This window comes from Egretta garzetta, unplaced genomic scaffold (assembly GCF_000687185.1).
Source record: "Egretta garzetta isolate BGI_Z169 unplaced genomic scaffold, ASM68718v1 scaffold60, whole genome shotgun sequence".
Taxonomy (NCBI): Eukaryota; Metazoa; Chordata; class Aves; order Pelecaniformes; family Ardeidae; genus Egretta; species Egretta garzetta.
This window is the reverse complement of record NW_009258269.1, coordinates 296,759-311,205: the sequence shown is the minus strand read 5'-3', so window position 1 is coordinate 311,205 and position 14,447 is coordinate 296,759. Positions and strand designations below refer to the sequence as shown.

Below are 14,447 nucleotides of genomic sequence, written 5' to 3'. Positions count from 1 at the left end.
CTCTTTCCTACCCCACACTGAACATCGACTACAGACTCACACTACCCAATCTTTACCTTAGTGCCATTCAATCCAGAAAGCCAGATGGCTGCTGTCCAGACTGCCTGAAATGTCTGAGGGGAGCGAAATAAACTCTGATACAGAAAGCACATGAAAGCATCGTTGCGTCCAGAAATGCTTTTCTGACCTCGCATGGTGAGAGGGGGTAGGGCTGTACAAATTACAGGTTAAGCTACCCCTACTTCATTAATTCCCAGGCCAAAGCCAGACCCTATCCTGGAGTAAATTTCTGCCCTCTGTGCTTCACCTCAAAGAATATCAAACACATAGGCTCTGTGCCGCCTGAGTAGATCTTCCTCTGCATACCCGAACTAAAGGCCTGTTTAACTTGTGACAAATGACAATAATCAGTGCTGATTCATATTTTTAAACAGAAGTTGCCAGACTGCCATACTTACACTTTATTATCCCAGGGCATCATTTGTGCTTCTTGCCGTGTTGTTTATTTGGACTAAATGTCAGTATCCACAGCTTCTGGAAACTTGTTAACGGCTGGAGCTTGTTGTCCAAACATTCTTAAAATTCCAGTTCCACATATGCCCTGTTCTTGGAAGTTATTTTTTCTTAGTTAATTTTTCTTTTCTGCTCAGAGCTGATGTACATGATTTCAGGCTTGAAACAGATTCAAAACTGGGCTGTCAAGGAGGACAATCTGTGATGCAGAACAACTAACGAGTTTTGCTGATATTTGGTAAATTGAGTGCAAATCTAAACTTCATCAAAAATTATACTAAACCCGGAGAGAAACACAAGCATGAATCTTGAACCACGAGCTAAACACGCAACACCAAACTTCCTTTGGACACTGTGCTCGTGCCTTCCAGGTATTTGTTTCTGTGCTTCCCTTCCATTCTTTGTACTTTTTTTATTTTGAATCACAGTACTTTAATTTATAATAACAGCTTGAGCTAAAACTCTTTTATTCCACTCTCACATGAAAACATAGCTGCAAGATACAACAAGCAAAAGATAATTTTTAACAGGTATCTTTACAAAGAATAAACAGTTGCTAAATCATCTTTTTCTTACTTGTTCCCAGTAGAAGGAAGCCTTTTCTTTTAAAATACTTTTCATTTTATGATATCAATATTTCTTCAGTGTATCTGCAAATAATATTGAAGGACAACCTGGGTACCCTCCCTCTTCTTTTCCCAGGTTAGCAAGATGTAAAACATGCACTTCTCAACTTTTCACTTTCTCCCACTCACAGATAACCTACTCTATTAAACTGAGGGGGTTTTTCCTAGAAAAGCCTTGTTATTCCTCTGTTCTCCCTCAGAAGCAGTATCATTTGCTGTGAAAAGCAAATGAAACAAAAAGTCTATCAGTATCCATGCCAACAAACACTGTAGTTAGTGTTAAAAATGGACCCATTTTGTATTGCTGTCTCTGGTTATTCTACTGAAAAGTATTTCTTGGCACAGTACTAGTTCCAGTGGTAAATTTGTATTGCTGTCTCTGGTTATTCTACTGAAAAAAGAATTGCCAAATTCTTGGCACAGTACTAGTTCCAGTGGTAAGTATTTCAAACTTCTCGCAGAAAACAATTGCTAATTACTTCTGTAGAAAACAGCTTCACACTGACAACTTGCAAAGAGAGTCTAAATTCATTAAATAAACTATTCATGCTGAACAAAAAGTGTTTATAGAAATAGTTAGGCTTAGAACAAGCTGAAGATGTCTTTCCATTGATTCAACCACTAAGCAAGGCATAATTTTAACCCCTTAGTCTTTCCCATATCCATATATACAGCAACAAGGCCAATCTCTCCCATCCACAACACTATATGCATGGTCACATTTTATTTAATGAATATAAACCTATGTGGGTGTCTGAAACATAAGGGGCTGAGTGAAGGAAATAAATTATTTGTCTTTTAGAAACATTGATATTTGGATAACATACTTGCCTTTAGAAAGAACTGACAGGTTATAAAAAAAACCAAACCAAATACGAGATGCTGACCTGCAGTGCTGCCTAGCTTCATACCAATAAGCCATTATCTTCCAACCCTAGCTCATGAGTTGGAGAGACACAGAAAATCAATTTGAAAAGCAGAAGACTTGGACTTGTAGAATTCCATTTGCTGTCAGTAAGAAACTATTACCTTACATATAATGATCGCAAGAGATTTCAGGGAAAAAGGTTCAAGGCAAATAAATTTTTAACATTTTATTGATGAACAGCAGAAAATGCAGCTTTTGTTTATCATACTGCTGGATGTGATATCAATTTGTACATTTGTAAATAACCTTTTGTACACCTTTTCGACGTAATAGCCACTGTTCTGAAAATAACTCAGGCATATGGTGTCACAGTCATGGACATCACCCTGAGAAAGACTGAGGATACAGAGCAGTGTGGTGGGAGCAGCAGAGGGATCTGAGGTCTGTAAATCCAGCCACAGCCACAGAGTAAATTGTCAGTGGCTATTTTGTGCTGAGCCATCTGTTGCCTTGACTACACTGCCAGCAATAGTTTAAAGATAGCTGGAGTGTGTCTATACAAGCTACACAAAATGATAACTTCTGTGCTCTTTGAAAAGAACAGGATCTGACTTACATTATAGAGTAAACATTGCAGATGGCCTTTTAATACCTCTTTCTTCCCAGGAAGAAGTTTTGTCACCAATGAACACGCAATGCCCTCTGACCTGTACGACCAGAGGCTCAATAAACTTCTGTTCCATACCCTGACGGGCACATCCTGTAGTATTTTCTTCAAATGTTATTCCTGTATCTGTATTGCAAGTAACTTAGAGCCTGTGAATATTGTTGTTCATATTCTCTATTGGCCATCTATGTTATCAGTGCCTTTCTTTAGAGTAGATGGTGCTCTAAAATAGGATATATATGTATATATAATTATTCTCAGTTGAGAGGTGGTCTTGTAATGGAATGAATTACAGATCTGTAGATGAAGATTTGAAATGGTGCTCCACAGACTGCTTTCCATCTTCTAGAACTTTGGAAATGCGCTGCAAAAAAAGAGTAACAAAGTGCCGTATGTTAAAATGACTGCTGTATTGGATTCAGGAATATTATCTATAATACAATAATTACTAGCTTGTGGCCTTGAGCTGTGCCTAGAGAAAAAAAAAAAACAAAAAAACATTAACCAAACCTTGGATATTTTAAATTCATTTCTTTATCATGCAAAACCATAAATATGTATTTAAACATGTCCACATGATTCCAGTCATGCTGTGAAGCACTATACAAATGGATTTTTAGCTTTATTCAGTCCTTTTTCAGACTTGTAAAAAATGACATTTTGTCCTCCTTATTTTATATGCTATTTAGGTTTAAATATGAGTGGATGAGATCATGCTGAAAAGCTGTTACTCCTGGGTCTGAAAAGAACAAGTATGTGATAAATTGGACATAAATGAAATCCTACAGACTTCAAATTAATAGGTTATTCTTATTCCTACCAGAAAAATATTATTATGAACATATCTAAATGCAGATTTTCCTAAATTCTGCTCTCTGGTCCCTGAAGGCACTATCTCTATTTTTTAAAAGACTGCAGAAACTAATGGATGAAAATGAAGCCTATTAACCAGAAAGGAAAAAAAAAAAACCAAACCAAAAAAAAAAAAAAAAACCAAACCACAAAAAAAACTCCAAACCATAAAATCAACCTTTGCTTTGAAAGATCAGCAGGGCTGCCATATAAAATATTACATGTGTTACAGAATGCTTATGGCAGTATGTATATTGATAGCTACCGGCATCTGCCTTAAATGTCACCTTCCCACTACCTGAAAAAATAGGAAAACTTTAAAACTTTTGAATCTTAATATCTGCACTGAACATACATTTTTTTCTTTTAAACACTACATGAAATTCAATAGTTTTAATTTTGTGAAATTTCCACAGAAATCAGTGAAAGGTTTTCTACTTTAAAGGAATGCAACCTGTGTTAAGGAACATTAATAACTCCAGTGCAAGCCAGTTTCTACTTTGAAATAAGCATCTTTGACATCAGAAACTGACTCACGCTGGGCATGTTTTGCCATCCTGCATATACTTACCTTACTCTGATGCTAGTGCTAACTGCCCAATGTATTAAATTGAACAACAAATAATTGCTTTCCTCTTTTACTAATAAATGTTATATATAAAGCAAATGAGAGAAAATCACTAGGTCACACGAGACCTCTTGTGGTGCAGATGCAGAACTGCACAACTGAGCCTCCCTTTAAACACACACTAAGGTGCACACTCGTACTCCGGAAAGCACAGCCAGAAGCAACTTTTTGCTTCCCCATAGAGCTTCCACTCCCCTCTCTGATGACAGAAGTAAGAAAAAAAAAAAAGTAGTAAGAATGACCTTATGGTATTTTAAAATTACTTAATTTTCAGAGCACTGAATTTTTGAAGAGGTAGCACTTTCTTTTTTTCCCCTTTCTGGGGGGAACTTACCATTGTTTTAAATAATTGGTTCACTTTCTTTTTTTTGAAGGTTTTCTTGTCACCATCTGAAGTGGAAGGAAACACTGGTTGACTCAACCTATGTGATGCAATTGTTTCATCTGGTGCCACAGGGGTGATGGACAGAGTTAATCCTTAGAATAGAAACATATTGGTTGCACGAAACAAAACCAAAAAAGGAGAGTCAGTGTAAGATAAGGCAGAACTCAAAATAATGAACTACTTCAATTACTAGGAGTGAGACATTTTTAATCTAACTGTATCCTCAGAATACAAAAATAAGTAATGGGGAAGCAACAAACTTCATTACACTGAATCTGAATAGTGGGGGGGAAAAAAAAAAAAGAGCCAATCTGGTCCATGAAGAAAAAAACCAGTTAAATACATGAAAAAGAAGCAGGCCATGATGGCCTGTTGTGTTGTGCTAAATGTCTGTTACAGGCATCTGCAAAGGCAGGGGCAATGAGAGGGATACATGAACTCCAGGCTGAGAAACTGGATCTGCTGTGGAAGAATTAGGGGGTAAAGGATATCGAAACAGGGCACATTCTCTCAGCACACCCTGACGTAGAAATAAGTTCCACCTTCAGTTACACTGAACTGTCGGTCCTTCCAGCGGGCAGTTATCTTGCTTCCTTTTCCTCTTTCTGTGAGGGATGCTTGAGATTCCTCTCTAACATGAAAAGCAGAAGCTGAAGCCCTACTTTGGGGCAACCTCTGGGGCTATTCATCTGGCAAAGCAAAGTATAGAGCATTTCTTCCTGTTTCAAATGCTGCCCCCAGCTGTGAGGGCAGAGTGCAGAAGCCCTTGCTTCTGCTAAATGAGACTCTACAAAGCAAGGAAGGTGAATAAACCTTGCCTCTTTCAAGGCAGGGGGAATACTCACACTATACAAGGAAGCAAAGTTCAGAGGTCCAGAAGTAACACTTTTAGTGCATGTTAGCACTAGGCAGCCCAGTGTTATCAAGCAGTAGTAGCAGCCCAGCCTCACATGCACAATACACACTTAAATTGTAATCTTTGTCTCAGAGGCACGGAGCCACATAGAGAGTGCTACCTGCTCTGCTTGGAGCAAAGCCTTTATTGCTGTGTTTTCCTAACATAGCAATAAAGAGGTGCAGAACTCCCATCTTTCTGTAAGCAGCTTACCTGGGATAGTTGGCATAGAACGACTGACAGAACTCATCTGCTTGAGGACAGAAGTTTTCTGAGGTGCCACTACATGTTCTGAGAGGTTGGTGTCACTCATGAACTCATATTTCCTTGACAGCTGTTTAATAAAAAAAAAAACCCATAATGCCATTAGTGATGAACTGAGATATGAGCAATAAAGATCTAAGCAAACCGGTATTTTGTAAAAAGCATAAAAGAAAATAATTAATAAACTATCATGCCTAACCTGAGTTCTTCATGGGATTGTTTGCTGAGAAGACAATAAAAATAACTAGAAGGAGTAGAATTGGGTCCACATATAGTATTTACACTAGCTAAAAACATGTAACAATTTTACAGATAATTTATAGTTCGGAAAATACTTCTCTTTCTACATATTAAAATATTACTCTAAAAAAGCTAGCTAGAAGAGATTCTGTAATCTGGGAACTGTAGGATGGTATTCCTACCCTATCTCTGGAATAATACAATCAGCCAGCTATGACTGTGATCTGCAAAGTAAAATGAAGTTTTGAAAGCACTTTTCCCTATTGCATTAACGTGGCCAGCTTGGCTGCTGTGAGGCTTTTTTCTGAAGCAAGAGAAAATCCTGTAACTCAGTATGTAGTGAGATTCCCACAATTAGGTGTACATGTTACCTAATTTAATCAAAAGACAAAGGTTTTATTTGTTTTTCTATATTAATGCTTCTCAGAGCATGACTGTGCGTTGTATCTCTCTTTTGTATGAGGACCTGTAGTGTAAGACAGCCCTCCGTAAGTTTCTCCTTGTTTCCCAAAAGAATCTTGGCTTTCTATTGAATTCACTTTGCTTTTGATGATTCCTCCAAAAATTTTTGATCACATGACTTATGCTCTCTCCATATAATTCAACAATCTGTTTTATTGCCTGACATTTTAATTTAGATAGGGCTTGTGTACCAAGAGGATATCTTACAATTTTTAAAAGTTTTTTTTATACTAAAAGAAGAAAAGTTTCCTGAGAATTAAACTACCAAAAAAAAAAAAAAAAAAAAGCACACTTTACGTTATGTAAGTCATTCCAATGATCTAGCAGAGCAATAAAAGCACTCAGATGATCTATGGAGCGAGAGGTGCCAGTGCTTCCAAACTTCAGCCTGGCACCATTTAAGGAACACTGTTTGCAATCTTGCAATTTCCTAACAGCTGCATGTTCCATAACAAGGTACAAAACGTACAGGGCTCATCACTTTTGAAATAGCCCTGACTGCAAGGAGCTGCCACAAAATGTCAGCACAGTCAATTGCCTCTCCGCAGGAACACTAGCTTAACCCTCCCAATATAGTACTCCATTTTAAACTAATCAAGCTTCAGAATTTGCAAGTTCAGGGCTATATTATCTGTCACCATAAGCAAGTAGAGATTTCTGATTTTTCCACTGATTTGTTTCCTCCTCAGCATCTTGCAGGTTTCATTCATGGCAGGACAGATCATCTCTGCATCCTGCATATTTCCCTTTGTGACATTCTATCTGATCTATTTTTCTTTTCCTAAGCAAAGCAGCAATGTCCTCTTTTTATGGTTTATAAAATACTACTCTAAATCAGTAACATACACATTTTGTGTCAGAGATAGAAATATCAGGTGCTGTCTTCTCATCAGCAAACACCACACTGCTTCTTTTTGTTCTTTTTTTGGATCTTCTCATCTTTACTTCAGGGTGAGGATTCATTTGCAGAGCAGTCTCCTCTGATTCTGCTTTTACTTGCTTTGGTAGCACGGCTTCCAGATCAAAGCTGTAGGAGCAAAAGAAAAAAGTGTAAGTTGCTGAGTGACATTTTAAAAGCCAGTGGTATTCTGATGTCATTTCCCCATGAAATATAAATGCAGGTCATCCTTTCCTTTGACTTTCTATGCAGCCTTGCAAATTGTTGGCAAAAAGTATGTGATGTGCTTCAGCTGGCAACTGTAGATAGAAATAAGATGCCTTCAGGAGGTATGATGTCATCTTAAAATGTTGCAAAGAATGTAAAATATTTACATGAGTGCAAATCCCTATTTAAAGATTTGTGCATTTGCTTAAGAACTCCTAATCTAAACAGAGTCGGTGCTCATATGGTGAGTTTATGTACAGTGATGATGGTGCTGAAAGCAAGACGTGCTATTTTGGTTACTGAAAACAGTGGAACAGAGTATTACTATTTATTGTCATGTTTTAAATGCATCCTCCTACTTATTTTACCGTATTGGACAACAACACACATACCCAGTGATAAAAAAAAAAACCCTCCCTCTTCTTCTAATTTTTATAGTTTAAAAATTGGGCTATTTTTAAGGAAAAGAAAAAAACCAAACCAAAACCAAACATGAAATTGGTGGTGGCTTTACTCCCTTCCCTGCTGATGTAATTAGCCTCTTGAACATACGGCTGAACTTATTTTACAACATTAAAATGGACAAATCAAGTAACATGGTGAATTTGTTGACCTGTGCTTCCTAGAAACAAATTAGCATCATAAGAATTAAAAATAGGTGCATGATTCAGCTGCTTAAGTGTAGTTGTCTGCTTCCACAAGAGGTGTCCTGCTTTATTTGAGACATGGACCTGGCAGATATGACACAAATCGTGTTTGTGCGCTACACCCTTCTTGAGTGGAAGCTGATGGGCAGGAAGAGCAGCCTGGGGCATCTCATACCATGTGATACTACATATCTTTGTTAGACAACTAAAAAAATTTAAGTAAGTAGCGTTAAACAATGAACTGGCAGTCAAACATGCAAGAATAGAGGGGTGTCAAAAAGAAACATTTCCAAGTTAGGGTCATACACCTTTGGACTTTTTATTTTTAAAAAAAGTGAACTATTCAAAAAAAGAGATCAGATGTTTAAAAAAAAAAAATCACAATCAAACACTGCTCATCAAGACCAATTTTATAAGTACCTTGTTTGGGAAGAAGTTCTGTGTGCCCAGAGGATAATTTATAAAGCGATCAAAACAATTTGTTGATGAAAAAGCAAATCAATACACCTATAACTGTTCTCTTAAACTTAGAAGTCTTTATGTTTCCCAGTTAAGAAAGCATATTAGGCAAAGCATATTACATTATTCCAGGCTTTACTGAAATGTTCCACCTCCTTACTTGTAAGTTTATAAAGGTTGTCCTCTTCCTCTCCATTTTTTACCAGAAAACACATGCTAATTATATTAAAAGCTGTTTAAAGAGAAATTTGCAAAATCCCCAATCTATTTTTTTTAATGTAATTTAAATTTTAAAATACTAAAAATGAAATTCTACTTTTTTCAGTGGCAGCTGAGTATATTTTGTCTATTAAGGTTGAAATACTGTAGCTTAGAAGAAGTGACAGCTACAGTTAAAAATAATTTTAGTATAGTCTGAAGAGACTGCTAGTGGTCTTTATCATTGAATGCTGTTTTTTTTCATCTTTTAGTTTCACCCCATAAAACTAGTTAAAAAACAGACTGAAAGAAAATTTGCATTGCATTCATAACCAACCTTTCTGAAGCAATTTTGTTTGGAGTACTGCAGTCTGAATTCATGGAAGTCAGTGAAATAACTGATAACTGGCGATAGGATCTCAGCATTGATCTTGGCCGTCCTACTCTCTTGTCATCAAAATCTGGCTACAGGATGGAAAAGGAAAACATTTTCTATCAAACAACTTTGTGTGAGCCCCATTTCATCCCTTTTCACTAGGTCTTGAAGATAGCACAGTTGTTTTAACATTTGGCACGAAAGAAGTTATTTGCTACCATTAATTACTGTGATTGTTTCTTCTGTTTGAATGCTCTCTAAGACCTCTCAAACTCAATGATATAGGGAGTAGATAAATAAACTACAATTGACATAATTAACTGTACACTTGAAAAAGAAATTAAGAGAAACAGTGTCTGCTGATCTTATTTTGACTAGATCTGGGGCATGCCATTGTTTGGGCAAATAAATTTAGTTAGTCCTTGCTCCAAGACACTAATCATGCTCAGTCTCCAGTACAATAGGTTCTGCCATCTCTAGCCTTTTTTAATTATATGTTTGCAAGCGTTGGACAAAATTAATATTTCCCTAATAGCCAGACAGGAAGAACAGGAGGATTCTCCAGCTCATCATGTATCCGTATCGCACAAAGCCATATATGCTGCACCACCTCTCTCTGCAAAGCTTGAAATTCGTATGTTCTGCAGTGGAAGGAAAAAAAAGGAGGTATCACTCCCAATCTTCTTGAAGAAGATTTAGCTATCATACTGGAAATATTTAGCTTATTAATGGTAATTTAGGCTTTGCAGCCTGGTACAAAGTTAACTGAAACAATCTGACATTTCCAAATGTTTTCCTGTTACTCTCTTTAATAAGGTAGGGACAAGGATCACATTTCTTGGCTAATTCTAGAACCATTTTCTTTCTTCAGAAGTGATTTCTGGGATCTAAAATGGTAAAGTGCGGTCAGCTCTTCTCTCTTTTTCTGGTCAAGTATTTCCTGGGATGAGCATGCCTCCCCCTAGCTAGCTCACCATAGTGTCACGATATGAGGCAGGTTTTTTGAGAATTGCCCAGCGCATGCATACCATAAACTACTTGTCCAGCTGACTTCAATTTCTATCCTATAAACAGGCGATGAACAACTTATAAAAAATATTTCATATTAAAGCACAGGGTTTTTTTCTAGTTATCCAGAAAATATTAAAAATTCATGTGTAATTTCATATGCCAAATTCCCAAATACTTTGCTTCTGATGTCATTTCTCACTAAGACTGTGATGTCTAGCAGAAGACTTGGAAACATTTATAGTTTCAAGAATTATTTTCAAGTGTTTTGTAGCATTTACATGCAATGAGCTTACATGCTGCTCATCCTTGGAATGGCCAGAATCTTGTGATAAAGACACAATAGCTGCTTAACTTTTTTTTCTTTTCTTTTAATAAACAAGCTCAGGCCAGCCACCAGAAGGAGTCATACATGGTAAAATGGCAGTAGTGCCATTCACAAAGTACATTTTGTGCTCTTGCAAAATTTTAAATAGGTTGCTTTTTTTAAATGCTTTTTAATTGCTAGTTCAAGCACTAGGCAAGATTGCTACTTGTGGATTACAGCCCCTTTATTATTGCAAGGATGGTGGCATGGGACTAAAAATAAGAGAAGCATACTGAGATGAATATATATAGAATTTTCATCATATAGACGGTTAAGACAGCACAACATCCAAAATTTCAGTTAGAAACTTGCTACTTTCCCCCTGTAACAGAAGAAATAAATCCTCTTATAAAATCATCAGCACTGAAAGCAACAACATAAAATAATAATTTCCAAAGCAACTGGTGCTTAATCACAAAAACCAGCCAACATCATTCTTGCTAGCCTGCACAAGCTCAGATAGACTATTTTAGTCAAGAATTGTCTGGAGAGTTCGTGTTATCCTTCAGTTCCCATATGTTTCAGTTTGGTCTCAACTAATATTTATATTATTATACACATGATAGGTTTTACTTCACAACACAGCTGGAAGTGGCTAGCACAGGGAGACATCAATTGCAGATCAAAGCCCTAAGCCACTAAGAAAAATTACAAAGAGGAGTAACATGAGAATTTGCTTTTACTTCCTTAATAAGGCAAAAAAGAATTGCAATTTTAATAGACATAATAAAACACTTCAAATCTTCCAAAATGAGGAATATTTGATACGTCAGAGAATTGAATCAACTTTTTGACTATAAAACTCAGGTCCTACTACCTTCAGATCACAAGAAAACCCACAAGCAACAAAAGCTTAGTACGTGCTTTTGTTTAGAAGAAGTAAAAAGAAATTGCAGGAGAGGTTAAAAGGAGAGCAATACCAATTCTCTGGCTCCATATTGTTTTTCCACTTTAACTTTTAAATGCTTGAAACATTCCTCCATACGGTCATGGAAAGGACGAAGATTTTCAGAAACTCTTCTTTCATGAATTTTAATTCCAGCCCCAAGGAAAGGTATCTTGAAGGGAAAAAAAGAAGAAAAAAGTGAGAACATTAAACTGGGTCTGACAACCCCTCTAGCTCCATTTAAAGTATCTGCTAAGTCAACTGCACGACTCTTACTGTGACTGGTGGGTAGATTTGTCAGTTGATCTCAGCTTTTAGCAGCAACTATAAGATGAAAAGGCTTTTAAAAAATGGGCTTGCTCAGTAAATTTTTTAAGAATGTTGGCTGCCTCATACTGACTGTTTTCTCTCTTCTATGTATTTTAACTTTAATCCCTTACAAGATTAAACACACCACGTGAGAGTCTAAAAAACTCTTAGACTACTAGCCCAGCTGCTTATAAAGGTGCCTGCCATAGTTTACAAGAAAGAAGGTAGGGACGAAAAAACATCCAAGTGGATTCCAGGCAGGTGGTTTCAAACTCTTCCCTTTCAAAAGGGAGGATTAAGTGACTGGGAAAGGTTTAAATCAGTCTACTGGGGGCTTAATCATGTGATCACTTGGACAATTGCGGCAGCAATTTGGTTTGTTAATGCCTGGTTACTGAAGCTGACCTCTTCCTTTCTCCTCAGTTTTACTCTGCAGACCTCCTCTGTACTCCCCACATCTCAAGAAAAAAATCAGTAAGTTCAATAAAGAAATGAACAACTCAAGCCATGAACAGAGTTAGCTTGCACTAACCAAGCTGACTTTGTTCAGTTTTACTGCTATGCTTTTCTTTTTTACTGCTGATCCTTTAGGCTGGGGTCAGTGACAACCAAAGGGGTAAGGTGTCTGATTCTTCCTACTGGAGTTGAAAGGAGGTAGATAACATCAGTTTTTAAAAACTAAACTGGGGGAGGAGGGCGGCAAATATAGATACCTACTCCCTTAGAGGAGAATAGATAACTACTCCCTTAGAGAACACCTGATAAAAAGGTTAGGAAAAGGTCTGTCCATTAATTAAATACCCTCTTCCACTTGAATGTCTTAAAAATTCCATCTCTTGTCAGAAGGAATGGCTTGCTTACCAAATTAAAAAAAAAAAAAAAAAAAAAAAAAATGCAGACCTCCTCTGTACTCCCCACATCTCAAGAAAAAAATCAGTAAGTTCAATAAAGAAATGAACAACTCAAGCCATGAACAGAGTTAGCTTGCACTAACCAAGCTGACTTTGTTCAGTTTTACTGCTATGCTTTTCTTTTTTACTGCTGATCCTTTAGGCTGGGGTCAGTGACAACCAAAGGGGTAAGGTGTCTGATTCTTCCTACTGGAGTTGAAAGGAGGTAGATAACATCAGTTTTTAAAAACTAAACTGGGGGAGGAGGGCGGCAAATATAGATACCTACTCCCTTAGAGGAGAATAGATAACTACTCCCTTAGAGAACACCTGATAAAAAGGTTAGGAAAAGGTCTGTCCATTAATTAAATACCCTCTTCCACTTGAATGTCTTAAAAATTCCATCTCTTGTCAGAAGGAATGGCTTGCTTACCAAATTAAAAAAAAAAAAAAAAACAAAACACAAAAACCTTACAATGAAACAAGTATGATAGTAATACCACCTTTGTAACCCCTCTTCCCTACAATGCTTTCCTTTGCTGTTATATTGCTACTATCATCTCTGCTGTTGTACTAGTGTAATAATATCCAGTTAAAAAGAAAAAAACAAAGTCTTCTCTTCAAAGATAATGGACGGCACACTCTGACATGCTGTTTAATTAATAATAAATGTATTCACAAAGAGAAACTTTGTAGTGCTTCCTATTAAAATATAAAGACACTTCATTACTCTTCAGTCTTTGAAGTTGGTGATTTTTGAGATTTGTGCAACATATTTTTAGTTACCCGTCTGCCAGTAACCTTTTCTAACTGCTTTATGACTGACTTTTACCTGTTTTGCGTTAATGTTTGGGGCTTTTTTGTAAAATCCACTTAGATTTCATGCTTCCTTTTTGTGTTCTGACCCTATAAATACTATTAATATTGTATGCTTTGGTCCACCCATTGACTTGATCATATTTTATGGAAGTTCAATTACAATTTAACTTGTAAAAACAAGGTATTAATGCCCATCTATTACAGACAGATCTGTCTGTCCTCTTTAGAGGGATTTACAGGGATAGATATAAATTACGACTTTATTTCCTAATGCCAGGTGGTATTGTGGTCACCTGATACCACTATGTCCACTGAGTACTTCTGATGGTCAGAAAGCAACCATAAACAGAATCCGTGGTGGGCAACAATACAGGAGAAAGTTGTAAAGGTTGGTGACTCTAGTAATGAAATTGAAATGAATCAAAATGAAATGGGAAGAAACTTTAAAACTGTTAAGAAAACAGTACAAAAAAAATCCATTAAAACTGTTAGGAAGATTAATTTCAAGGCCATAAATGGTTAAATCTTGTTGTTTCTCATCTACAAAACAGAGACAGAAACATAGAATAGTTTGGGTTGGAAGGGACCTTTGAAGGCCATTTAGTCCAACCCCCAGCAATAAGCAGGGACATCATCAACCAGAGCAGGTTGCTCAGAGCCCCATCCAACCTGACCTTGAATATTTCCAGGGATGGGGCATCTACCACCTCCCTGGGCAACCTGTGCCAGTGCTTCACCACCCTCATCATGAAAAATGTCTTCCTTATATCTAGCCTAAGTCTAACCTCTTTTAGTTTAAAATCATTACCCCTTGTCCTATCACAACAGGCCCTGCTAAAAAGTTTGTCCTCATCTTTCTGGTAAGACCCCATCAGGTACTGAAAGGCCACAATCAGGTCTCCCTGGAGCCTTCTCTTCTCCAGGCTGAACAACCCCTTACTGAACTTCATCAGGTTCCTCTCCGCCCAGCTCTCCAGCCTGTC

The 14,447-nt window shown here is 37.1% G+C and overlaps 1 protein-coding gene across 1 annotated transcript in view; it reads right to left on the bottom strand.

The window, feature by feature from the left end:
* Positions 1-2,261: 2,261 nt before the first annotated feature.
* The window catches only part of DOCK2 (dedicator of cytokinesis 2), a 194,826-nt gene continuing 182,640 nt past the window's right edge, over positions 2,262-14,447 (bottom strand). The window contains exons 47-52 of the mRNA XM_035889022.1: positions 11,481-11,618; positions 9,147-9,274; positions 7,247-7,427; positions 5,648-5,768; positions 4,489-4,631; positions 2,262-3,038 (exon numbers count right to left, since the gene is read on the bottom strand). Of these exons, the coding sequence (XP_035744915.1) occupies positions 2,964-3,038; positions 4,489-4,631; positions 5,648-5,768; positions 7,247-7,427; positions 9,147-9,274; positions 11,481-11,618 (786 nt within the window). The 3' untranslated portion in view covers positions 2,262-2,963. The remainder of the gene's footprint in view (positions 3,039-4,488; positions 4,632-5,647; positions 5,769-7,246; positions 7,428-9,146; positions 9,275-11,480; positions 11,619-14,447) is intronic.